We start from the raw sequence: 26,647 nt of genomic DNA on the forward strand, positions 1-26,647 counted from the left end.
CAGCGCTTGTAATTTTTCCGCGTGAAATCATTCTGATAATATCCGTCGAAGTGTAACATTTAAATGACCCGATTATTATATAAAAAATCAAATTGTCCCTTATCCTATGAATGAACCGAATATATTGATGCAATGAATTTTTATTACGAAAGTAGTGATATAATTCCATTTTTTAGCATCAAATATCGTATATTTAATAACTCAGCTTTTTCTTATATATTTGTTTGTTCTCACGGTGAATAATGTATATTATAATACTTTTTAAATTGGTTTTATTTCGTAGATCTGTTTTTCCTAGGGTGATTCGACAATTTGTCTCCTGTATTCAATTGCCATAATTTTCCACGAACGACTATTGTAACCAAGAAACGGAAGCGTGTTGAAAATGGATGAATAGCATGGTGAATAGTGGCTATCATAGACTACGACCAATAAAAGAAAAATAACGACGCTACGAAATTCTACTTTAATATCACCGAGTTCATTCCGTAGTTTATAAGCACACTGTAAGCACATTTCGATGAACCAGTTATCTTTACACTTTTGCTTAGGTATACGAATATTTGGTGTGTGTACGGTGTACGGTGTTTCCATCAAAGAAACCAGTTGGTAATCAAATCGTGAGGAAAAGAGAGGATTGCTTTGACAATAACCATACAATTCTCCGAATAATTTCACGTAGACGAATCAATTTATGAAGCTCCATGGTTCCTTGACTAAGACAGATTACTTGGGCCACGCTCATCAATCCTGAACTGCTTAGTTGATTAAATTCTTTATAATTATACGCCATTTGTTTGCAGTAATCTCGAGAGTTTTTTGATAATCTAACGAATGTTAATATACGGTTGATGAATTACGCGTGAAGTATAAATTACGAGTAGACTGTATCATCGATGAGACATGTAGTACTCCGTTTCCATGCGACTCACATTTTACTATTACGTGTTTTTCATTCAGTGCTACTCAAAATTGCAGTATTAACGTCCGTTGGTAATTTATTGAGAGACTAAAAGTTGATACCATATGATTATAATACAACAGTGTTCTCATATTGCTTTTAAACAAAGTTTCTTAATTGCCACATTAATTGATAAGTCTATTTGCTATTACTATTACTGCTATTTGATATAATTAAAAATTTCGAATCCTTAAATAATTTTTACTTGCGAAACTAATGAAAACCAAAGAGTTTCACTGTACCATATCCTGCAATTAAAAAATAACATTTCGTTTAGGGATCAGTGAATAAATCTTTTGTAATCAGGTTTCCATTCAGGCCGTAACGAAGTTCAGAATATGTGTAACATTATAATTAATTACACAAAAAGTTTGCATTAATAACCTTTACATATAAAATGCATATGTGTGAAATATATACAACGTTTATCGAAAGAGGTTTCTGAAATACATAACGTTAACGATAAGGAGCTTAGCTATCGCTAACCCGATTAAGGTGACTCATCGTTAGTAGAATAAATAAACGTGATTCTATAAATATGTTCGCACTGATATTTATATTTTTTGCTCTAAATGGTTTTGATAAATACGAAACATACTTAACGCGCCAGTTCATTTTTCATCTCATTGCCAGCTGATTATCATCTAATTTAATTACATAGTTGTTCTTGTAGAAAAATTAAAATTTTTATTAGAGCACAGAAAACGTTATGAAATATGCAGATGTATTTAGAATCAATATTCTAATCATTCTAATTAATGTTCAGTGGCACAAGACTAAATTTATCCTTCTTGGAGCCAACACATACATAAGTATAATCTGCGTATTTGTTAAAATGTAGGATTAGTCATATAGCGATGAGATCAGTGTGCATTCTTAGGAAAAAATCTTATCGATATCTTAAAAAACATGACAAATCAAGTATTTTTCTATGTTTTCTTTTATCTCCTGTTTCTTTTATTAACTAATTCTCTGACATTCTCTTTATTTTCACTTACTAAAAATAATCGTAAAATTGCTTCTATATGATTACCAGCTATTGTATTCTAGCCTTAATTTACAAACTTAATTTACTCATTAATCACACTGGTATTGAAGAGTAGATTGTAAATATGCAAATAAATTTAAACAAATTTGCCAAAACGAAGGAGTTATAATTCTTTCAATCGATCAATAGTAATCTCTAAGTAAAAATTAAGATTAAAATCAAGTTTAAAAGCAGTTCAGAACAAATTTAATGTACACTAGCTAACATAGTTACTTAATATATCGTAACTCTACCATTCACCGTTAACAGTTAGTTATGTAATCCTAGCGAATCATTCAGTGTAAACGTAATGCAAGGTGCAAGTAATTGTTTGCTATAATGAATAATTGTTCATCATGAAAACGTCTCGAACGCAACAGAAATCTCAAAATTTATCTGTAGACAAAAGAAACATGACGTCGAAAAAGAAACGACCAAGAATGGGAAATATGAGGCTAAAAAGCTTCCTGAAAATCAGCTGTAAGCAGATTTTAGCCATTAACCTAGCATCTCCGAAATGGTTTCCATGGTAATACGTCGTTCACATCGTTAAAGTGGCGTCTTCGAAGCGTTGTAAAGTGTTCTCGTTAATTATGAATAATATGATTACGCAATTCTTCCCATGGTTTCCCTTTTGTGAGACCCGGCTTCAATACATAGACAACCGGGAACTCGGCAATGATTCACAGAGAGCAGAAGAAGCGCGCGAACGAAATTCCGATAGTTGAAAATTCAACATGTATGCAAAACAACAATGTAATTTATGCGCTAATCGAATATTTCCATATAGTGAGAGTTGTTTAAAACGTACTGCGAAAGATGTTTGACTAATAACTGCTCGCTTAAAATATATAAACAACATGAATATTCAAGTGATAAGATAGTAAAATTAGATTCCGATACATTTTTTGTAATCAAAGGAACCTTCAAAACATCTTTTGTTTAATTTATATCAAGTTGTTCAACGGACCAATGTGTGATTCGTAAAATATTTTAACAGCTGTCTCAAGCCAAACACTCACTATCCTGTAACCGCTAATAAAATTATAAAATACACCATGAAAGAAGAGCAAGCAATATTTTGACGAATCGATCAAAATACGTAACGAAAGAAACAATGCTCAACATTGTTCCCATATTATTCTATTAAAGGTCGTTACAGAATTCAAGTTAATAAATTCCTTTAACTTACCTGATACCTGTCCTCGTAAAAAATCGATGCGTTCAACAGAGGTCCCACTGAATCATCGTCGGTTTTGTTTGTAATAGTGTATCCTTTCTATGGTATATGCTTGCGTTTTCTCTAAAAATGCACAATTAAGAGCAAAATTTCACTATACACGAGTGAAGACCTGACAGAGCCACTGCGATAGCAGGGAATACGATCAGGTACCATCTGTTTAGACCGACCGAGCGGGTCCGGACGACTGAACGTGCCTCTCGTTGCGCCTTCACCGACAGCCTCGATTCCTACCTTCTCTTTCTCTTTTTCTCTCTCTCCATTGTAGAGTGTATCTCCCTTTCCCTCTATATAAACAGAAATTGTATAGTGACAATTTGTTCTAACGATGATCGATTTTAAATCAATTTATACATAATAAATGACTTTTGATATTACTCTACATGTGTTTATGCGTTTACAATTTTACGTTACAATCTTTCTTGATAAATTGGTATGATACATGAATACCAAAGAATTATTTAAATATTATAATCTCATTGGATTGTCTAAATATATGTAATTTTTGTTTTCAACAAATATTTGAACATATGGACATTCTTAGTTAGACCACTATATTGTTTAATCAGATGGATAACGTCGATTACATCTTCGAATCTAGGAATATAGATTTGCTATTATGGCAGTATAGTTTATTCGTTTGTCGTGTAATAAATTTTATTTAACTTAAAGGACTTTCTATTTGAATCACTTTTCTTTAATAAATATTCGTCTTAATTATTGAATTTTCAAATTTTAAGATCTTTCAAGTGTAATACAAAATTTTCGTCAAATAGTCTTTATCATAATTAGATAATGGATATTTGACTCAATTATTTACAATAAACATATCTTTTTTCAAAAGTTAGAATCTTCGACATTATGTAAAACATAAGTATCTTCATTTCCGTTATTCTTTCCTCTATTTATAAGTTATTGTACAGAGTAAAGCTATGCAGCGATGCCGTATAGGTGTGGAATTGACATTGAGCAGGAAAGGGGAATAGTTATCCTTCTTATCCAAGTTGTATGGGGAAAGGCACGTGAGAAAAGATTTGTGACATTTAAATATTTTACTTGATAAATATTTAATAAGTACGCGACATTTGAATTCATATCGAAGATCATTAAAAAAGATATCTATAGATTATAATTATTGAAATTTGATCAGCGGTTGTTACCTTTTTCAATTATTATCACAAATTAAAATTGTTTCTCTTAAAATAGGTACTGGGGTATTTCTTATATTAATGGAAATTAATGACACTGTATAAATATATAGATTTTAATTCTTGAAAACGTGAATATTAAGGAGTTTTATTTTCTATACCTTTGACACACATAAACAGAAAAAATAGTTTATTCCTTTTGTAAATATATTTTTGTTACATTTGTACTTGTTCGTATCCGCTTCATGCAAATGTGGGCACCGACACCGACATTGAACGGTTGACATTGAGCACCGGAAACGATCATTAAGCTCAATATCAGCGTACACCACGATCGGCTGTAGAGTGTCACTAACCCCGATAATACAGTGATTATACCTTGCTTGAATACAAAACATTTTACGTATGTATTTTCTAACACGATAGATAGTTGAACATGTAGATATGTTGAAATTATGCGTTTGGTTTGAGTTAGGTTTAGATTGAATGTAAATGACAATAATAAAACAGAGAGTAAATACAAAGTAATGTCATAAAGAAAATTATAAAAATAATCGTTATCACAACTAATATAACTTTTTCTAGCTTGCCTATTTCCTATACTATAATTTATAGTCATGGCAGTTTAGATACTTTACTAGTTTTTTCTGCACCAATCACAATATAGTGATATTTCTGAATTTCCCAAGATAACCGTTCGTACAAAGCTTTACGCATCATCGAGTGATGCGGATACATAGTATACGGTATACATGAGAACACGTATCATTTTATTAGTACTTTCGAGGACACGTATAGTTTAACTGTAAAAGTTAATGTTTCGCTGTGAAACGACAACGCAAGCCTCACAGGCTGTAATTTTCGTTTCGCTCCATTGTTCACGAGCAATAAAAAATAATCGTTACCATGTTACTGGTTCTATATGCACCTTTACAAGAGCAGAGGGTGACGAGCATTTTTCTTTCATTGTTCTGGTTACATATTAGCGTCTTTCCTTTCATCGAAGAGAGCCAGCAGATATTGCTTGCTAAAATCGTATGTATGTATCTATATGATACATATGAAAATCTCTGGTGTCTTAACATTAATAGATAGATATTAGTTATTACTATGACATCGTTTTTACCACGTTTCATAGTTAGAAAAAACACGTCTGATAAAATAGAGATATACCAGAGCGCGGTAGTTCAGTTACATCTGCCACGAATGTTATTTTATGTTGCTATTAGGTAATAATTTTATAATGTAGAAAAAGCCCTCATTCAGATATTAATATTTTGCATTATGTGAATCTGATAAAATAGTACCACGGTTACTACATTAATTACAATACAAAAAGATGTGCACTTTATCCGGGTTATGCTATTTTGTTGTTTGATAAATATTCAAAATTCGTTTCGTTACGAGTTTACAGTGCATGAAAGAAGTTGATTTTACCGGAAGATTTATTGTTGGTGAGGTTATTATCAGAAATGGAGCGGTCTTTGAATGCTTTGCATCATATAATCGCATTTCTAACCATTGTAAAGTATATTGTAGGGTTGAAAATAAAATGCTTTGTGTATTCATAAATGTTACGGATCTCCTTCCAATCGAAATATAATAACGTTAGTCTATTTCGGTATTGCAAAGGAAATGACACAAACTTACAGGAAAAAAGGGATAGTAGTATTTAATATTTTCAGTACTTTGAATTAAACAAAGTCGAATGAACAGGGATTTTTCAATTTTACGCTTTTCTGAAAATATACATATATAATTGCTCATATATACATATATACAATCATTAATAGCTGAAAATAGTAAAATTTGTTTCAAACTACTTATAAACAGATATAATTTAAGAAAACGTATTCAGTTTTAATTGTTCATCAAAATTTATTTGAAGAATCGGAGGATACGAACGAACTTCTGCGCGCGAGCATGCAAGGCTCATGACAAGATATTACATATGTATATATACATATGTAAGTGGATGGGTTTTTGAATTATTGTAGCAAGTTTTACAGAAAACTTGACGTGACGATGGTAAACAAAACTACCGATATTACCGACCGAGCGACAGATCTCTCTGTCTGAGTCGAGTGAGCATTCTAAACAATTGTAATACGCGGTGCGCGAATCGCATCCTAGGCTCGATGAGTGTTGAGAGTTGAGAGGGCCTTGATCGAGCTGTGATAGGTTTCTTTCCGAAAACATTAGCGCCGAAGTAAATGTATCGCAGAAACAACGAACTACGTTGAGTACGATAGTGTTACGCATAACGTATAGAGGCTTGTTTTTAATTGTGTATAATACAAGTGTAATAAAAACAGATAATACTAGTGGAACAAAATAACGACGTTAGTAAAGATTGGCCATCTTGAAAAGATATGTCATATTTGTTAAAACGTCAACAATATAGTGTGTATTGTTCAATACATGCCGCCAGATTGCTTTAACTACGGTTGACTACACACCTAATCATCGGAAGTAAAGGCGACACGGTGGCGTATTTGACACGCGGACGTAATCGTAAAGGAAGCACAGCTTCGTCAAATAATGAATCGCACTGACGGATTGGTACAACGACGACGTGTTGTTAACAGCAGTAGTGGTAGTGGTCTAGGCCAGGATGGATCTAATGATATTAGCAATAATGATAAATTATCTGGCCATGGCATGGATACAGACTGTACCATGCAAAAAGATCTTAATTCAAATCCCAAGATCGACGAATCCCAAGATTCTGATAAGGAAACCAGATTGACACTCATGGAGGAAGTTTTATTGCTTGGCCTGAAAGACAAGGAGGTTTGTTGACATTATTTTCAAATCTGTAGTTAATTTCTTTGCTGTCATGCATAGTAAAATGTATTATGAATCAATACCTGAGTTTTAAAACATATATTTTCTTACAGGGTTACACATCATTTTGGAATGATTGCATAAGTTCCGGGTTACGTGGTTGTATTTTGGCAGAACTTGGATTTCGTGGTCGAGTAGAATTAGAAAAAGCTGGTATGCGCAAAAAGGGACTATTGGTGAGGAAACTTCTACTGAAAAATGATGCTCCTACAGGAGATGTTCTATTAGACGAAGCTCTAAAACACCTAAAAGAAACTGATCCACCTGAAACTGTTCCTAGTTGGATTGAATATCTCAGTGGTTAGTTAAGCATGAAAATATACTTATTTGATAACAAATTTTTTATAATACACTCTTATAATATTTTAAATATCTTTCCTTATTTAGGAGAAACATGGAATCCACTCAAATTAAGATATCAGTTGAAAAATGTTAGAGAAAGATTAGCTAAAAATCTTGTTGAGAAAGGAGTTTTGACAACTGAAAAACAGAATTTCTTACTCTTTGATATGACAACTCATCCTCTTACTGATAATCTTGCCAAAAGTCGACTTGTAAAAAAGGTAAATTCTATGTTCTTTTTGTATTATTTTTGTTTACTCATTATATCTTTAATTTAAGTTTCAGCTTTAGTCACTCATCATATCTTTGGTGTACTCATTATATTTAAGTGAAAGTAATATCTTATTACCTATATATAAATTTATATACACATAAAAGTGTAAACACGATTAGATAGTATGAATCTTGTTTAAAAGATTGTTGAAATTAAAAAATTATAATGACAGGGAAATTATATATAAAAAATGTATTTTTTATATCTCTCAGATTCAAGAAGCTGTATTGAGCCGCTGGGTCAATGATGCTGGCCGTATGGATAGGCGAACATTAGCTTTAGTTATTTTAGCTCATGCAGCTGATGTATTAGAAAATGCGTTTGCACCTCTCTCAGATGACGACTATGAACTAGCGATGCGACGAGTGCGAACATTATTGGACCTTGACTTTGAAGCAGAAGCTGCTAAACCTAATGCTAATCCAGTCCTTTGGGCGGTATTTGCTGCATTCACTAAGTAACAATTCTTTCACAAATTACAAGTGTATAAAGCAAATATTGGATACTAGTATGAATACTTGGGACTATCAAATTTACAGAAATTTTTGTTGCAATCTGAAATGGAGTAGCTGCAAGTGTTATTAATGATCATATAATTCAGACCAAATACCTTGAACCCAACTGTGTAAAGCAGACTTAGAATATTAGTCATTTCCATTACTGTTATTTAATACATTTGATAGCTGAATTATGAATATTCATATTTAAATATTATAAAGAGAAAAAAAAGAATAACAAAATTTAAGGTGTGAATGAGTACTTTGCGTGTGGGGTAGTGCCATGTCAGCTCAGGAACAAAAGATTGCACTGTGCTGAATTTTGTCCCATATCTTCTCTGTGTCTATTATCTGAACATGGACTGCAAATACATATGTTTACAGACGCGACAATTATATGGCAGACATTTAATGTTGGATCAAATGTCACATTTCTGATAGTTGTCTAAATGTTAAAGCAATGAAAGTAATTCTTTGCACAGTGGTGACGAATTTTTATCGTTTCTTTATGTCTTCTTTATAGAAAACTGGATTATAGTAGGTTTATACTTTCAAAATCTGTTTTTATTTTTTTTAAACTAGTGTATATTTATAGTTTCACTAGGTGGCAGTAAAGTACTCAGATGTCAAAAATAGTTTATGAAAGTCATTTCTATCCAACTTAAATCTTTCTCGATGCATCGCTATGATCTATGATGAAATGTAACGCGGGAATAGTTGGAGGTAGCAAACGAATATGTCAAAGCTATTATGTTCTTAATTAATACGCGATACGTTCGTATGTTCGCGATAAATTTTGTTATTAATTTATCGTATATATGTTACTGTTGTTAACATTATACGATGTGATATGATACGATGTAAGTAGAAAAAATATAAAACGGGGACTGTTTGTTATAATTAGAGTATCAAGGGAAACGAAATTAAAGACGAATAAGGGATTTTCAAGAATCATAATTGTTACTAATTTTAGTAACATACTATTGTTTTTTACAAATCTTTAAATGTGTATAGGGTGATCAAGAAATATTTAATCTTTCTTTGAAATGTTTGTACAATCGAAATAATTTATTTATTGGACATTTAAATATTTTCTAGCAACTTCTGAATGAACAATGTATCAAAAACAATTCAATTATTTCACTTTTTCATCTATTTTTTCATACATCGTAAATATGCCTTATATTAATAAAATCGTAAACTTGTGCAATTGCTTAATATTCGGTCTCAAATCTTCGTTCATTACGAAAATCGAATATTTATAATAAGTTTAGTATGTATTTAACAATGGCATTTCTGAGTATTTAGTTCACAAATTATATTTGTGGAATATTGATCTTTTAAATGGAAGGTATATTGTTATTTTTGACAATATTTAAGCTGATCATATTGATTTGAATATATAAGTTTTATATTATTACCTTTTATTTAAAAACTATAAAAATTTTAGGTTCATGTATTTTAAATACACATAAGAGCCAGATTCAGTATCTGCATTAGAACAGATTAAACAGTTTCAAATGTATTTGTACCTTTTATGGTTATAATAGTAGTTGAAAATTTCGTACCAGTAGGATTAGAACTTTACCATTAATTTAACTAATTTAATAATAGATCTTTTTACTTTAAAGCAGCATGTTATGTTATCTTTGTTTGATTAATATTTCTTGGAACATCCTGTATGTATTCAACTGAATTTGTTTATAATGTTGAGGGGTTCCCTACATAAATTTATATAACAAAATTATTTTATGTGTTTAGATAATATGTATTATAGAACAATAAACTTATTTTTGTTTATACATACATATATTGACATACATTTTGAAAATAATAAATAAGAGCAAAAGAAATAGATATTCTAAAATCTTTTAATATTGCTGCCTTAGTACTATAAAATTATAAACATATATAGATTTTTTTATGTTATTGCAATATTGGAATACTATTATACTGCATCCCAAATCACATAAATATTTATTGAAAGAGATTTAAGAAGTATGAGCTATTGTTAAATTTCTTGTAATACAGCAAAATAGTCAATAAATATCATAATTTTATACCTGTATATTATTAAAGAATTTGTTTGAAAAGATAATTTAAATTGTCTTAAAAAAGAGCTTGCTGGACAAACGCATTTCATAAATATTAAGCATTTTTAGCATTTATTATTACAATGTTACTGATAGTAAAGTAACTAATTTCTATAAATTCAAATTGATGTTATTCATGAATATTACACATTGATGGGTACATGCAAATTAAAATACTTATTTTTTAATTACTACGAGTTCTACTGCCACTTGGTAGGATGTTTGCAAGTTCTTTTAACTGTAGAGTATGGTGCTACATATAAATATTTGGAGTATATATTCACTAAAAATTTTAAGTCTAATACTTTATATTGTTATTATCCTTTTTTTTAAATTTAAGATAAGAGGAATAGAATAGAGATACTCTTTTAATTCCAAGGACACATGTTACAATTAGTACTTTTATCATATCAAAAGCTAGTATTTTATATTAGCTGTTATAATATAACATCATGGATGTATTAATATTTTGTGAAAATTATTTTTGTAGGAATGATATTTGATATTTTTGATTCATCGTTTTCTTTTGTTGTATATAAATATACTTATATTAATATACCTTTCCAAATACATTTATATGTATATCACATGACTGTAAAAATTATATACTTTTACGATTGAAACGTGTCACTCATTGTGTTATGTATATTTTATCAAAAAAAGTGTTTTAGAGTGAATTGTATTTGATAAAGAATATATTCCTTATTCTAATACTATTTTATTATAACCAATATTTTGTATAATTTGATTTTAATAAATGAAAGTAAGAAAGTGTATATTTTTCAATATAAATTTATAATATGGATTGGTATATTAAAACATGCATTTGGAATTATATTAAATAATACAGATTAATTGTATACTATTATTAGTATATCATTCATATATATAATGATAATAAAGTAATTATTTATTATTTAAGTATTTATAGAAATGAGATATATATACAAGTATAGCATAAAATAACATAACATATAAGAAACATAAAAATCAATGTTTATTATTTACATGGATTTTGAAAAATTCTAATTCAAGATAAAAAAAACATGAATAAGGTTTTGAAATAGAATTCGTAAAATTTTATTTTATGTTCTATAATTATGTGTGTACAGTATTTTATCTATAATTAAATCATTTATTTTGGAAAAATAGTTTGTAGTATGAAAATTTCAATTATATAACTAATATTATAATACAAAATATAATACATATTTAGAAATTTGTATGAAAAATTCAAAAAGACAATTACTAAAGATATAATTACTGAAATATAATTATAGAGTAGCTTTTCATTAACTGCTATAATAATTGGATTATATATGTAATTTTTGTAGTTGAAAATTGATAAACTATACATAATATATACAATTAATTCTGTACACTGAATATACAATGGATGAAATGCATCAGAATTGTGAATAGTACACATTTAATACAAAATATGTGCAGCAGCACATAAAAATTTGTTCATAGTTCAATGTTTCTGATATCTCATGATTCATAGAATTTTAACATGTTTTGTTAGAACATTGACAAGTTCCAGCTATTGTAGTTTGGATAAGTCCATATTGCCCTGTAAACATCCAACTTTCATCTTCCTTAAATAATTCTTCTGCTACACCAGGCACTAAACCAACACATACATCAGATTTTACAGTTCTCAAACTTAAGATATTTGTTGGATGAAACCCTCTTAATGATTGTCTAAATTCTGTTGTATATTCCCAATTTATATCACCTAGTAATTTCCTATAATTTAGGTCACCTTTGAAAATTGCTAATTTAGCTTCCGATAATTTAGCATATAATTTTGAGTCACGTTTTTTCATCTCTGCAAAATCATAAGGACTTGTCCAATATAGTTCTACCTAAATAAGATATGGAAGATATTAATATTTTGTAATAATTATTTTTTTAAATTAACAGAAAGAAAAGAAACAGATTACCTCAATAGACCATACATTATTCTTCAGATAGTTAGCTAATTCCTGTATACTTTCATTTGGTGAATTTTCCATGTATGTTAGAGTCCAGTGAAAATCATTTGCTGTTGTGTCACTGACATACCATGGATAATGTTTTACATAAAACCTGATTTTTCCAGCAAGTTTACTTGCAATTAAGAATGCTGCTAAGCATAAATCAGTAAAAAATTCATAACCTGCATTATCAAGTATTATATCTACAATATTTGTATCATCACTGTCTTTGTTCCTTAATAAATTCCAAACGAATTCTAAATTGTTTACAAGAATGTCTTTATCTAATGTCTTTAATACTTCTATAGGATTAGTACTTTGACTAACTTCTGCTCCTGCACTTAAAGATAAATCACATCTACAAAGAACATATTCTGGTAAATTTGATGACAGAATTACATACAAAAAATTAAGATAGAAAATGTAGCGAAAGAAATAAAGCATACTTGTTACCCCAAAGATTTGATTTAAGAAGTTTAAAAAGTTCGTCTTTGGTTTCGACTATCGATAGATTTCCTACTTTATGTATGAGGTTCACAGTATAAGTAGAAAGTGCTTCTATGCTAGCCAGTGAATTTGTAAATGCACTCTGTTTCTGTTGTTCGAAAGGATCATAGTTTTTCATAGATTTCCTGAAAATAAAAAGGTTCACATATCTGTATTACATACTATCGACTATTAATATTTCATAGAACTTACAGGAGAGCAAATTCTTGAGCAAGTGCCCGATACATATAGCATTCGCAATATAGCCAAGAAGTATTAAACCATGTTGGTGTTCCCTCCTCTATTTCAGTTCTTTTTATTAGATATTTATTCCATTCTTCAGCATCATTGTCTTTACTATCAGGTAGCAATTGCAGAGGTTTTAAAGTTTTATTTGTTACTATCTCATTTTTTAATTTACTGATAAATCCTGTTATTTGTTTAATTTCTTCTGTGGCATTCTAAACAGTTTAAAAGTTATAGATGTTATACATAAGTCACTAGACTCTATCAAATGAATTTTCAAATGTGTGTTTTACCTCTCCATATATTTCAGCAATATTTTCTTTGTTACGACTGAGAGTATCAATTATTTTTGTTAAAATTACTGGTAATCTATCTTTAATTGTTATATAAGCAAAGCTCCTGTAAGAAACATAAGAAGATATTAATAAACAATGGTACAAAAATTTCAGAATATTTTTATTCCTAGGTTAAATAGAAGTAAAAAATTTGTTCTACCTTTTATAGATTCCTGATAAACATACTCCAAAGGGTGTCTGTATATCTTGTAGGTCTCGAATGTCTACGGAATTTGATCTTTGGGTCATGATATCACTATTGAAATTTGCTATTACTGTTAGGCTGCAATAGATCGCAATCAGCTGTGGCTACAGAGTGAACCCTGAAATGAATAAATACGAACGAATACCAACGATATCTCATATTTCTTCACAATTTTTGTTACGTAACTGAATAAAGATTGTTGTATACCTCGTGCTTTTATTTCTTTCAATCTTTGGTACGGCTATCGTTTCTTTTTTGGTATATTCTACAGAAATTAGACTATGATCAGCAGAGAACGAACGAAGTGTTACTATATGATTATAAGCACGTACAGTGCGCGTGCGTATGTGTTGCGGAATACTGTTTCATCATCATTCATATACACATGGATACATATGCACGTACCTCGAAAACGAGCAACGAGCGCGTAAATTGTTCCGTATTTGATAACACGCAAGCAGCATAACTTATAACGTGAATCGTAAACTGATCATAATTCATAACAGTTCATATGTATATTTCAAACAATAGAAATACCGATATTTAATTTGAATTAAAATATTTAATTCTTAACATTATTGATATTTCGTAGAATTAATGATCAATTATTTCTTTTTTATTCTAGTATATTTTGGTAATTCTTTTTATTCTGGTACGATACAATAGGTATTGTTCCCAAAATACTAAATTGCATTTTTAGGTCATAAAACTAAGATATACCTACGCATTCTTAATATTTATGAATATATATGTATATATATACATATATTTGGTATACATATGAAGAACTAATTATATATTAGAATATATAGTAATTACATATAATATGAAAAAGAGATTCACATACAGATCATTATTTGACTATTGATTAATTAGCTTCAATAATAAATAGTCAAGTTGCTACGCAATTTAATGGCAAATTTAAATTTGATTTATCTAGTATCAGCAAAAGTTTAAGTATCCACTGAGCTATGTATCCTCGCATAAGAAGCAGAAAGCGACGGAATATAAATTACACCTTTGGAATCCATGAATAAATATATTCCTCGTAGTGTGCAAGTTTATCAGGACAAAATGTAAAAATAAAGAGTGATAAGATAATGTATCATATGATGCTCATATAAATAAACAATCTTATCCAGATTTCTAAAAGTGGCTTCGGAGTTTGTTGTATATTGAATCTCGTCTTTGATGAGGTCCCAAGATGATTTTATTCATACAATATTTCACTTGGAGATTTATTGCGTCTGTTACCGATTGTCTATCTTCTGACTAATTGTACAGACTTACGCTAGATTGCGTGTCTCTGCTAATTCTCATATTGTTATAAAAAGTACGCGATTGTTAGTTTAATTTGTTTAAACATAATGTATCGTCAAATAAAACAGAATGTAATTTAAATTAAGCGTTTAATGCGGAAGATATTACGTTGAAGTACTAGAAGTTTATTATGTAGTTAAACATGCCCGCGTTGTATATTTGTCAAGAGGTTCCGTTAAGAAATGAAATTTCTTTCTTGTAAAAATCACTTGCAGCTAACTTCCTCTGCTTTCTGTAATAGTTTCTTGATTCTGATTATTAAGCATTAGTATGTGAAATTCATGGATCCAATTCTAAGGTTAATCTTTACCCTCGCTGCTCTTCGACATGCCATATTATAATGGTAACACGCGAATCTGCATTTTAAGCTGTTCTGTAACGATCTACGAGGTTGCATTAGCGTCAGTTGTTCCTGCAGTTTTGTTGAAGTTCAGTTGGCAGGTAGAAATTGATAGCAAAAAAGACATCAGACGAAGAAGTTCGAAATTATTTCGTCTTCTTGCATCCAACTCGGTTTTTGCTTTCTCCTAGGAAACAACAAACTAGGACGATAATTCAGCTACAGATGTTTGAGACTTTATGAAATTTAATATTAAGCTGAGCTCAAACAATTGAGCTGGCGTTGTCTCCAGTGGTTTTATAATATCACGGGAAGCACTATCGCCGTTTTTAAACTGTTGATGATTCATCAGATTCAAAACGAAAAACTTTATTTTATAGAATTTGTTATTTTTATAAAAAAATCACATAATCTATAAAATTATAAAAATTCGAAATTAAAAAATTTTTTTAGACTAAAATATTTTTTTATAAAACTTTTTTTAAAATTTCTATCATAAAAAATATAATATTATCCAATAAACATTACGAAATCTCGGAAGAAAAATCCAGTCGATTATGATAGTCGGTTCGTACCGAAACAATCGATGGGCCGCATAGTAACAGTAATTTGCCGCGTTGTATTCCTTCGAATGAAATCCGTGTTGGCGATATCCCGATCCTACTTCGGTCGTCCTCCTTCCACCTTTGGGTTCTGGAAGCAATGTTGCTAATTACTACATACCACCGAATGCGGCATAACCCGCGACCCATGAATTCCACTAGCCTGGCCGACGCTATACAGTCAGGCGAGTCAGTTTTCGTCCGTATAATCCGTGGAAATTGCGGTTTCCTATGAGCGCAGAACGAACTGATAATATGCTTCTGAGCGGTGTCGGCTAGTTCGTCTTGCATTCTCCGACATTTTCGAGTTAAAATCCGTGTTCGAATATGTGCGAACCTAAATTCATCCAATGCCAACACGGGTCAAATTTTATTGCCTCGCGCGATGTTCTCCTGAATCGAGTTGCGCTTTGTTTTAGTGGTGGCTAAACAGCATGCCTCGATTGTAAATTGTTGGATTTTCTTTTATATCTGTGTTTATAGAATTCTGTATTTAGACCCTATATTTAGACCTTCTATGTTAGAGATACAGATATTGGTTTATATAAATAATAGAATTTTTTTAAATATACCTTTTTATAAGTTTAGTGTGTATCTTTAAGTAATTTTACTTTTTAGGTAATTCTTACACATATATTAAAAGATGCGCTAGCCATGTTATGACATGATATACATATACAAAGCTGTCTATTTAATTTATAAAATTAAAGTGTCTAAGTATAAGAACTTGTAAATTGTAAGGAACGGTAAATTGATGGCATTGGGAGAAGTTCATGCTCTATAAAATAATGTTTAATGAAGGGTGAAAAAAATAACCGTGGGGAGTTGTCTTACCGGTATGATGTACCAATTTGGTATTCATATTAATCCCGATAATAACTAAAAGTTCGCGGCAATTCTGAATGATCCTTGTCGAGCGAAAAATCAGTACGAGCTGTCGACCAGACAATATGGAATTAATTATAATTAACTGCCATTCACAAAAGTTCTGCGAGCAATTGTGCAGTCCTACTACAGCGTTATAATGAACTTGCCAGTTCCCATCATTTACATTCTCTTGTACTCGGTCTGAAAAGCTCCACCTAATCGTAATGCTGTGGTGCCTCGAGAAATGTCAAAGAACTTGTTTAAATTAATTAGTATGTTATCGAGCAAGGTATAACTTCAAGGATACATCTTTTTCTCCACTGTGATCCAATTCACGATATATTTTAACCCTCGTTTTTCGAGGTACATCCTGGAAGGTGAGAATGTCAATGAGGATTTTTTTATGTGATCGTTGGCGTATTGTATGCACCTTATACATAGTGTGCCGAGTAGGTAGGTAGATAATCTAGGGATATTGCTCATGTTCTTGACTTGAGACACCGATCTGCAACACCATAGTATCTCCTTGAAATCTGATGTTCCTGTGGTTTTACGATACGTCGATTGCTATTGTACAATAGAGGAAAAATACATATTTTTCGAGTTCTAAATGGAATTTGAAAATCTTTTATTTTAGAAGTAATTGAACGAAGGAGAATTAAGATACATTCGTATGCGTCTACTAAATTTAATTTTCGTATTTGAATTCGAATTATCTAAAAAGAATTTTCGAAATATTTTAAAAATATTGGTTTTTTCGGTGTTCACTTTAATATAATAAATTACTAAAAATATTTTAGTAATAATATTGTAATATTTCCTTCAGTGATTGAAAATTAAAAGACATTAAGTCATCTACTTTGTCGGACTAGAAAATCGCAAATTGTTTCGACAAACTAAGCGAATAGAAGGGTATTTGTATTTCGCGAATACTATACACTCATAAAATTTAGATTCTGGTTGCTTAACACTGCACATAACTCCTAAATATAAAGGACTTCGCTAATTGACGACCAGTCTGCTTTCTAACAAGATTATCCGTGACGTTTTACGCTGTTCATTTCCGAAATTACTGCTAGCCATCTGGTTCACGTATTTACGATGTTCCTGCAATGACGTTAGCCGCGATGTTCTACTACATTAATCGAGTTCATACGCGAAAAGAAAAAGGCGAAAGAAGAAAATTTAGCAGCTGGTAATGGAGAAAACGACACTTCTGTTAGTTGCTCGATTGCTTATTTGGTTTGCTACGTTTTTGGTTTTCCGGGTACTGTATTTCTCTTTTCTCGCTATCGTAAAAGTTGATTATTACGTGGGATATCACACGAGGATAAGTTTGTCAGGTAATATCCTTTATTCCTTGCGTTATTAAAATATTCTGGACGCGTTACTTGCTTCCTTTTATGAGTACAACGTTTTATAAATGTTAGATCTTTATTCTATATTCTTTAAGCAAGAACAAGATTCTTTCTGAAATTGTTAAAACAACTTTTCACAGAATATTGCTGAGCTGAATTTAATATATATTGAAGTAAGAATGCAATAATATAAAGCATATAAAACGATTTTCAAAGGAATAGTACTGAATAATAAAGAAATTTAAGTTTCGTGGAGTATTTTTATCAGTTCCGATAAGTGGTACGTTGAAATTGTTAACGATGACCGACACGGCGCAACCTTGCCTTTCTGCTTTTTCCTTGCTCACTTTTCTTCAAAACTCTCAATCTTCTACGATCAGAAAACTTCAGAATATCGTAAGATTGAAACAAACTTACCGTAGGAAGAAACATAAACGGTATTCAGGTTGAAAGAAACGGCGTTAACTTTTACTACCCTTTAAATGAGAAAAATTACTTTCCTTGAAACAATACGCCCAGCCATTAATTGTAGAAATGTATCCAGTAATTTATGTAGAAAAAACATTATTTCGAAATTAATATTTGTGGTTTTATATAGACATTTAAGAGATACGGTTTGGATGCGATTACATATTTTATATGTATACAGAAAGGAAGCATATTTTTTCAAGTTAATTTAGTTGATTCGGATATTTATGTTTCTTTGAAGGTATTTAATCAATCATTTGCATATGGTTCACGCTTCTCAACTTCTATAAAATTTTGGAAATGTCATTACACGTAAAAGTCGTTATAATATCTCATTTTCATATTCACTTAATTCTTGCTTCATTTAAGAAAGAGGACTTTTTGTTTCCCGATATCGGTTGTTTTCCGGACATTATACAATCATTCCTTGGTTGTTCTACGGAGGGATTATGCGAATTTCGTCGATCTTGGAATTCCCAAACACGGAGAGGTCGACTTTAGCTATTCTTCGAACGACTCGTTCTTTCCGCGATTCTTTAAAAGTTCGACGTTTGTCTCGATTCCGTTCCTTTTTCTTTCGACTCTCTATCCGTATCTTTTTTCAGTGCTCCCCTTCAAGACGTCCAGATGAACTCTCGAAATTTCCGGAGTTTCCCGTACGAGGAAGAGCCCGTTCCGCACTTCTAATTCTGCCGAATTAAACTCGCCTTTGGAAGTCGAATTCGTTCTAATTGCAACTGCGGTTCGCTGCGAATAGTGCCAAAACGAACTCTGACGTATACTGCTTTTACAAAGTTGGACGTATGATCGACGTCTAATATAGAATTTTTCATGATGTAACTGTCTGTGAAGAAAAGGAGAAACTGAAAAATTGTAAGATAATCCTTGGTAATTGTAAAGAATCTTTTGCTAATGAGGCAGATACATGACTGTATGTAATTATATTCATAAACGATTTAAAAACATTTTTTGATATACATACTTCATAAATTGATATAAATGGCTATGGAAATTATAGCACGAACGCAAACGTAAAGTCGCTGATTGCTTTACAAAATAAGATAAGGATAACGGTAACAATAAAAACCTCGTAGAGCTCGTAAACAGCTGAGGGACGATGGTAAATGCGAAAGAGCCTCAATGGAATCAACGTTACTGTTTGGACTACCAATTGCATGATTTCGTTCCGTAAATTACTTAAATTACATTCGCTCCACGTTTTTTTAAGACTACTGAAAATATCGTGGCGAATAAAGGGACAATTTTACTATCTTAAATTTTGTTAAGACTGCATTGTTTCAATTATTTTACAACTTGAAAATATGATTCACGTGAAATTTTAGATGCTTTAAAATATTATTGGTTGTTCTTAAGTCGATAAACCAGTGTATTCAACCATGTTGAATGTAAGAGGGCGAAATCACATAGGAACTCCATTCATGAAAAGTTGAGCTCTAAGACATTCAAAGATGCTCCTTAACGGCCATGCAATTAATCCAAACGGCGGGGTCAATTAGAAGATAGCGCGCTAAAAGACGTAGTTAACCATTTGTCCGCTAATTAGGCGCAACATCGATGCTTGTAGGCCGCCAGATAGGGACACGCGAGGGTAAAAATGTTCGGGCCGAGGATCACGAAAGGTGAAAGAGTAGCGTGTATCGTGAAACGGAAACGCGCGGCATACAGGGTGGCGAACTGGTACAGGTTGTGTGCGAAATAATAGGGTAATTGTTATGCTACGGCACGGTAAGTGGAGGATCAGAGCCAGGTCTACCCGATAAGACACGACCTCCGGGGATACTTAACGAACTTAACTTTCCGGATCGTATGGGCATCTGCTTTTCGGAAGTACGGCCCCCACCGTTTTACCGTGCTTCCATCCTGAACGAAAGATGTCGTTTCAAGAGATAATCTTTAATAAACAAATGGACCTCGACAAGCAGGTTCGCGGCGCGTCTGTGCCGTACCGCGACAAAATCTTTTCCAGATGGCACGATCTACGGATAAGCTTGTTCGAATATTGTGTTCTGATTTATTCTCGTGTTTTTCCGATTTTTTTTTAATTGTTAAATATGTGGATTGTGAAAGAAATTTCTGGGATATGATTCTGTATAATTTAAAATAATTGAACTGTTTAATCAAAATCAATAAGATATACAAAACTTTTGACATTTTGATATTATGTTCCGTGATGTTCCCGAACTAATTAGATTTATATTTGTGAAGTAAAGATTACTAATTGTTGGCGAAGATTATTTGGAGTATTAATTATGGAACAAGTTCTAACAAGCTCTTAGAGTTGGAAATTAAGAAATTTTTTTCCTCTGGTGGGATTATCTACGGATTCAAAGACAGTTGACAGATTCGTTGTAGTTCTTCTTTAATAAAAGTACGAGCTTAATCAGAATCCTGATAAAACTGCTTGCAGAATAATAGCAAATTCTTATTATACTTGCTCCAGAGTTCTTTACTTTCATGGTATTGTAAGAAAATACTTTGTATAAATTTTTATTACAATATACAATCTCTTCCTTAAATCTTAATTGTAACTTGAAAAGATTAGAAGTACATTTAGACTTACGAGTTGCGAGGGATTGATCGATAAGATAATTCTTTTGAGAATTGTATTATCTTGCTTATGTTACCACAATTTATATTGTTGTAGTCGGTGTTGTAGTCGGTGACATGATAAAACCATGTTGAAATGTTCTATGAAATATAATGCAAGATATATAGTGCATCTAGTTTTTTTATCTGTACCTCACTTCCATTTTACTTTTTTGTGTTTTGTATGTAGGAAGGTTGTTATCATTACTGCATATGTATGCAAGTAGGCCAGTACGTCAAGGTGGTTTACCATTTTTAAAAGCAAAACCCCTCATACTCTTATATTGCACAGGTATGCTGTTATGATTATTCATACTTCCTTTTGTTGTTTTTTTTATGCTATTAATATCTGTTTCAATCATATATGTATATTCGAATTATTATTATTTTATTTCAAATGAAATTATATGGACATTTTTTTAACATAATTGTATGTCAAGGATTTAAGTAATAACTTTAATTTATATTTGTACATATTACTTGCGTAGAACATTGACATCAATCTTACTTGGGAAATCATTTTCTTTATGTAGATTTTACCGATGAAGAGTGCGAAATTGTGAATACTGCGCATGTATAGGCGTTCAAAATGTGCACGAGCATCCACGACATCAATCTTCGTAAGATAGTTATTTTTGGTATTTAGGCGTTATCAGTGAAGTGTGAACAGTGGATAAGATATATATGTAGGATATAGAATATTTTTACTACATCCTGTGTTTTGTTGAACGTATATTTAAAAAATTTTTAACACCATTTTAGAGAATTATTTTTTCTTGACACTTCTAAATTATTTTACGAAATAGCGAAAAATTGCAGAGTAATTTGGGTTATTGCAGTGACAAGCACTGGAATTTTTCTTCCTGGAAAAGCTGTTTCGAGCGAATCAAATGTTCGCGAGTAATTTGCGCTTCATTTCCTGTTTTCTGTACTCAGACCAGGTAGTAGCAGCTATTGCCAAAGCAAAATAGTTTCTTGGCAAATTGAAACAGGTACTACCTTGCCGAAAACACTGGGTACACAAGTTGTATTTACTATTTGTAGCTTACCAAGTCTCAGATAAACACGCAAGTCTATTTCGACTTGCAGATTTACCCGGTCTCAATGGCAACCAATTGCTTGTCGGCTGAAAAGTACCAAAAACAACATAAAATAATCGTATTTTTCTTCAAGGGAAAATTTTTACGCGTCTTCTCGCTGCCCATTTTTGTTTTCGAACAATCGATAAAAGTCGTTGACTTTATACGGATATACAGATTGGAAATGAAAGAAGGAAATACTAAAATAAAGTGAGATAATTTTCTTAACTTTTAATTCCGTACCGCTATTCAAAGTTATTGAAAATTATATAATAAAAGAAAGTAGGTAACGACAAAAGATGAGAAAGAAATATTTCGCAATTTATGAACTCGGTTGCAATTGGGATTATTTATATTCGCTTTAAACTCTGTCCTATATATAGAAGGAGCATTTGAAACACAAGGCCGAATACATGTGTTCTCTCGGCCGGGAGGGAACGGAGCTGGCCTATAATTTAATTGGAATTTAATTTAATTGGAATTTAATTTAATTGAAATCGCTCGTACGCAGCCGGCAAAATGGTTTCACGTATAAAATACGCGGTACGGGCCGTTAAAAGTATCCGACGAAATTTTTGCGAATGTCATACACTGGGAATGTCCGCCGCGATTTTCATGAATTTTCCATATTGCGATGCTCCCACGTAGTTACTGATATTATGGCAAGCGATATCCAGTGCAGATACGTCGGTGTGAATTTTTTCTTTCTCGTGTATGCATTTTTTTGTTCGATTTTTCTTTCTTTCCATTAAATTTATATCGTAGTGTAAGCGCATATCAATTGTATTGTTCCATGTAAAAATAACGCTTTATTTTCATCGAAGCAAAAGTTACATAGGTTTGCGTGTTCCGCGTATATCAACCACTTACGCGTATCGTAATATACGCGTATACTTTGTATTTTTGTTTTATCTTATAATGCTGTTCTCTTTCTCTCTTAAATCGTAAAACTTTATTTTCCTATTCCTCTGTATGAAGTCTGTTTCGATGATGGGATTATAGCGGGGATTATGTTCATTGTTCGCAAAATGCTGTTTTTACCATAGATTAAATATTTTTATCGCGAATTATAATTTTTTTTTAATTTCCAGATATTCAGGTGTTCTGTCTGTCATAGAAACTTATCAATCGTTTTTAAAATCATCGAGAGCACGTTTAGATCGAAAAACTCGCTGAAAAGCATTGTATGCGTTAAACGCCGCCACTGAAATATTCAAGAGCTTCGCTATCAAGTTTCAGGACCTTCCGTCATTAAGACTTTGCCTAACGAAGCGAGAAGTACGAAACCTCGAGGTACACGTAAGGCGTAACTTCTCGGAGGGTCTCTGGTAAAAATGCAAATCTATTTCTGCGTCCGTTAGTTTACTTTGCTCGGTCATGGGTAATTGCCCAACGTCCACAGCCTACGGGCTTTCCTTCGGAAGATGCAATTCCCGGAGTTTAAAACCGACCAACTATTTCACTCTCCTTTCCCAGTCTATCTTCTTCGCTCTCTGTCTTTCTGCCAGCCAGCAATAACAGTAATCAGGATACAGGATTAAAAGGAATGAGAAGCGGCTGTGCCGAGTGAATTGAAATTTTTCCGGTGGGCAGAAAAAAAGGAGGATAGAATTGAGTTAGGACGACTAATGGACAAACGTCTTTCTTTTGCATTGACGACGATTTATCTCCTAGTTGTCGTACGTTTTTATTTCGTGGATCGTTGAGCGATTAGTATTAGTAATTACTCGCATGTTTTTATCTCTCTATTTTAATATTACCAATAGACAGAAATGATCAATGCCGTAAATTATTACACGCATTCCACATTTCGTGTCAACTTTTGGTACAGAAAATCAAAAGTACACACTTTACGAGGAAGCTCGCAGCACCGTTCAAGCACAATCATTTACGCGCATGAATGGTTTACCGCTTTCTGCATTGTGATTATTGCACATTTAGTCGTATATGTGCACACGTTAATGCGAGCATTCTCTCGTCCTCCTGATTCGCGAACGGAATTCAGGGTCTGGTATACAAATAGCAGCAATTTCAACGCAACAACTCCGTAGGACTTTCACGCCGACTTCTGGAAACATTTGCACCCAACTGCGAGGGAAATCAAGTAAACCGTTTTGCGGATCGACGGGTCTCTTCCGGTTGAGAATGTGTTCATCCCACAAGAACTCTATTTTTCGGTTTTACTGACTAGGAATGAATATACGTGCCGTTGGTCGGATTTTTTCATTGAAATGAAATTAGTTGATAAATATAAAGCTATAGATCGCAAGTATGTATTTATTTGGGAAATCGAAGAATAAACGCTGAAGAGTTTTCAGAACGATCGAGTCGTAAAGAAGTTCTTAGGAGATTTGTTTTCCTTCGCTGTAAAGGCACTAAAGGTCTGAAATGGAACTTCAGTCTCATTGCGTTTTATTGCGAGAAGTAAATATTAAATTCCTAGGAAAGGAGCCGAGATCGGTAATTTCCTATAAACTTGAAATTAACAATGACAAATAATCATGTTAGCGTGGTCGATGAATACCAGTAGATTTCAAAATCTCGAGATACGATATGATTGAACAACTTGTTTTAGTATAATTTTTATCTTATAAAAAATTCAGCTTTTTAAATACTTACACAAAACCTAAAAAGTGATAATGAAACAGGATCGTGACGATAAGAACCTGGTCATTATTTTCACTTTCGATCGAGTATCCTCAAGAACATGGTTTGAGGAAATTAATTAAAAGGGAATTCTCCGTTCATAATGGTCTACGTGTGTACAGAGAGGGATGGAAGTGGAAAGAGCACGCGTTCGTTGTCTGTTGAACGCGTTCAGCACAGAAGCGGAGAAAGAAAGAGAGAGAGAATGAGAGAGAGGGAGGGAAGAGTCGTGTGTCCGGGTTCCAATGGAACTGCGATTAGAATTCGAGAATGCCGATCGGGTTGAAAGCCTGTGATATCCGTGTGGGGGTCAACTGCCAGTCCGACCCTGGGTTACTATTCTCTAGGTATATCACCCACCAACCCCCGGCGAGCTTTCCCCAATGGTGAGACCGTGTCTCTCACGCCGAGCCACGGCTTTGGAATTCGAATTGTAATTTCTAACCGCGCGTCTCCGTGCGGGCGATTGCCTTGCCGTTCAAATTTCGTAAACGGATTGTGGATTCCTGTACGCTTCCACGATCTTCGACGCGCGGACCATGTTCTCCTGGGATAAGTATGCTCGATATGTGTCATAATGAAGACTCCAGACGTCTCAACGAACAAATACTGTGGCGGAAGAGGGCCGCGGGAATTCTCCAGCGCGCACGGACTAATGATTCCGTTGAACAGTGGATCATCCATGCTGCAAGCGTTTCAGGATAATTAACGTTGCGTCCTGATGGCGATTGTTAAAGGAGCTTTCGTGCTTTTCGCTTCTGTCAGATGTTTTGCGAATATCGATGATTGCACGGTGCATTTTCGATTTTCGTTACGGAGTAAGTGGAGGAATTTGGTACGAGAACTTATATTTTCAAATTTTTCTCAAAAAATCATAAATAAAGTATTACGTTCAGAAAACGTAATTTATTAGACGTTACTATTTTCTCAAACTTAAAAATCCAACACGTGTAATGCATGCTTCGCGCGAAGCGTATTGGAACTTTTCGCTGAATAGAACATAAAAATGAGTGCGGATAGGTTCTACACACGTTCTCAATCACGAAGCCGTGCTGCCAGGCAGAAACGATGTTTTCGTAGCACGCGCCCACTGGATAAGAAAAGAAGACGAAGACAAGTCAAAGTTTTTCCAATAAAAAGTACACCACGGATTCGATGCGAAACTCGAAGTGGAAGAGGAGGATATGAAGTTACTGGACGTCACGTACGTGCCGTTGAAACGATCGATATAATTGCGCTTCCCCAGCGAGGATTCGTTATCTCGATTGTGGTAAAGGGACGACTAAAATCTCTTTTCCAGAGATGGACAGAACTTCGACGGGATGATGAGTTTAGGATTTGATGAAGGAAGAAGTTAGCACTCTCAATGTTAGAACGTCATAGTTAGTTACTCGAAGAAGTTTATTCGCCGCGCGTTGCCGCGTAAACTCACCCATGTGTTCCATTGCCAAAGGGTTGGACGTGAAATGTATGATACGCGCTTGATGTCGATCATGAAGGTTGCAAAGCTTTGCTTTAAAACCAATTTGTTTTTCAATTTGGTACATGAAAGTGAATACGTAGCCTCATGTTCGTTCCATAGAATTATAAAGAAACTTCTAATACGATTCTAAATGGCGACGTTACGCATTATGACGGAAAATCACAGGTAGGCATTCGTGGCTATTATTCAGGAACGAA

At 32.7% G+C, this 26,647-nt stretch overlaps 3 protein-coding genes across 4 annotated transcripts in view; 1 reads left to right on the plus strand and 2 right to left on the minus strand.

Moving 5' to 3' along the window:
• The window catches only part of LOC132908330 (uncharacterized), a 41,184-nt gene extending 37,751 nt beyond the window's left edge, over positions 1–3,433 (minus strand). For both annotated transcript variants that reach the window (XM_060962267.1, XM_060962266.1), the window contains exon 1: positions 3,181–3,433. The gene's annotated coding sequence lies outside the window, so the exon portion shown is untranslated. The remainder of the gene's footprint in view (positions 1–3,180) is intronic.
• A 3,072-nt stretch (positions 3,434–6,505) lies between these two features.
• LOC132908315 (Golgi phosphoprotein 3 homolog sauron) lies at positions 6,506–10,396 on the plus strand. The gene is made up of 4 exons (XM_060962223.1): positions 6,506–7,169; positions 7,277–7,523; positions 7,611–7,786; positions 8,052–10,396. Exons 1-4 carry the CDS (start codon positions 6,918–6,920, stop codon positions 8,298–8,300), a joined length of 924 nt encoding a protein of 307 aa, XP_060818206.1. The 5' UTR covers positions 6,506–6,917; the 3' UTR covers positions 8,301–10,396.
• Positions 10,397–11,480: 1,084 nt separating this feature from the next.
• LOC132908314 (damage-control phosphatase ARMT1-like) lies at positions 11,481–13,769 on the minus strand. The gene is made up of 6 exons (XM_060962222.1): positions 13,636–13,769; positions 13,434–13,539; positions 13,108–13,355; positions 12,855–13,040; positions 12,376–12,766; positions 11,481–12,297 (listed from the first exon to the last, which is right to left on the minus strand). Exons 1-6 carry the CDS (start codon positions 13,722–13,724, stop codon positions 11,938–11,940), a joined length of 1,380 nt encoding a protein of 459 aa, XP_060818205.1. The 5' UTR covers positions 13,725–13,769; the 3' UTR covers positions 11,481–11,937.
• Between the last annotated feature and the right edge of the window lie 12,878 nt (positions 13,770–26,647).

Source organism: Bombus pascuorum, chromosome 6 (assembly GCF_905332965.1).
Source record: "Bombus pascuorum chromosome 6, iyBomPasc1.1, whole genome shotgun sequence".
Classification (NCBI taxonomy): Eukaryota; Metazoa; Arthropoda; class Insecta; order Hymenoptera; family Apidae; genus Bombus; species Bombus pascuorum.

Bases quoted from the DNA above. Each gene is read 5' to 3' on its own strand.
- LOC132908315 (XM_060962223.1), top strand. From the start codon at position 6,918: ATGAATCGCACTGACGGATTGGTACAACGACGACGTGTTGTTAACAGC. The intron at 7,170-7,276 runs GTTTGTTGACAT...ATTTTCTTACAG, and splicing joins TTGGCCTGAAAGACAAGGAG to GGTTACACATCATTTTGGAA. The intron at 7,524-7,610 runs GTTAGTTAAGCA...TTCCTTATTTAG, and splicing joins TTGGATTGAATATCTCAGTG to GAGAAACATGGAATCCACTC.
- LOC132908314 (XM_060962222.1), bottom strand. From the start codon at position 13,724: ATGACCCAAAGATCAAATTCCGTAGACATTCGAGACCTACAAGATATA. The intron at 13,041-13,107 runs GTAAGTTCTATG...TTTTATTTTCAG, and splicing joins GCTCAAGAATTTGCTCTCCT to GAAATCTATGAAAAACTATG. The intron at 12,298-12,375 runs GTAATCTGTTTC...TATCTTATTTAG, and splicing joins ATAATGTATGGTCTATTGAG to GTAGAACTATATTGGACAAG.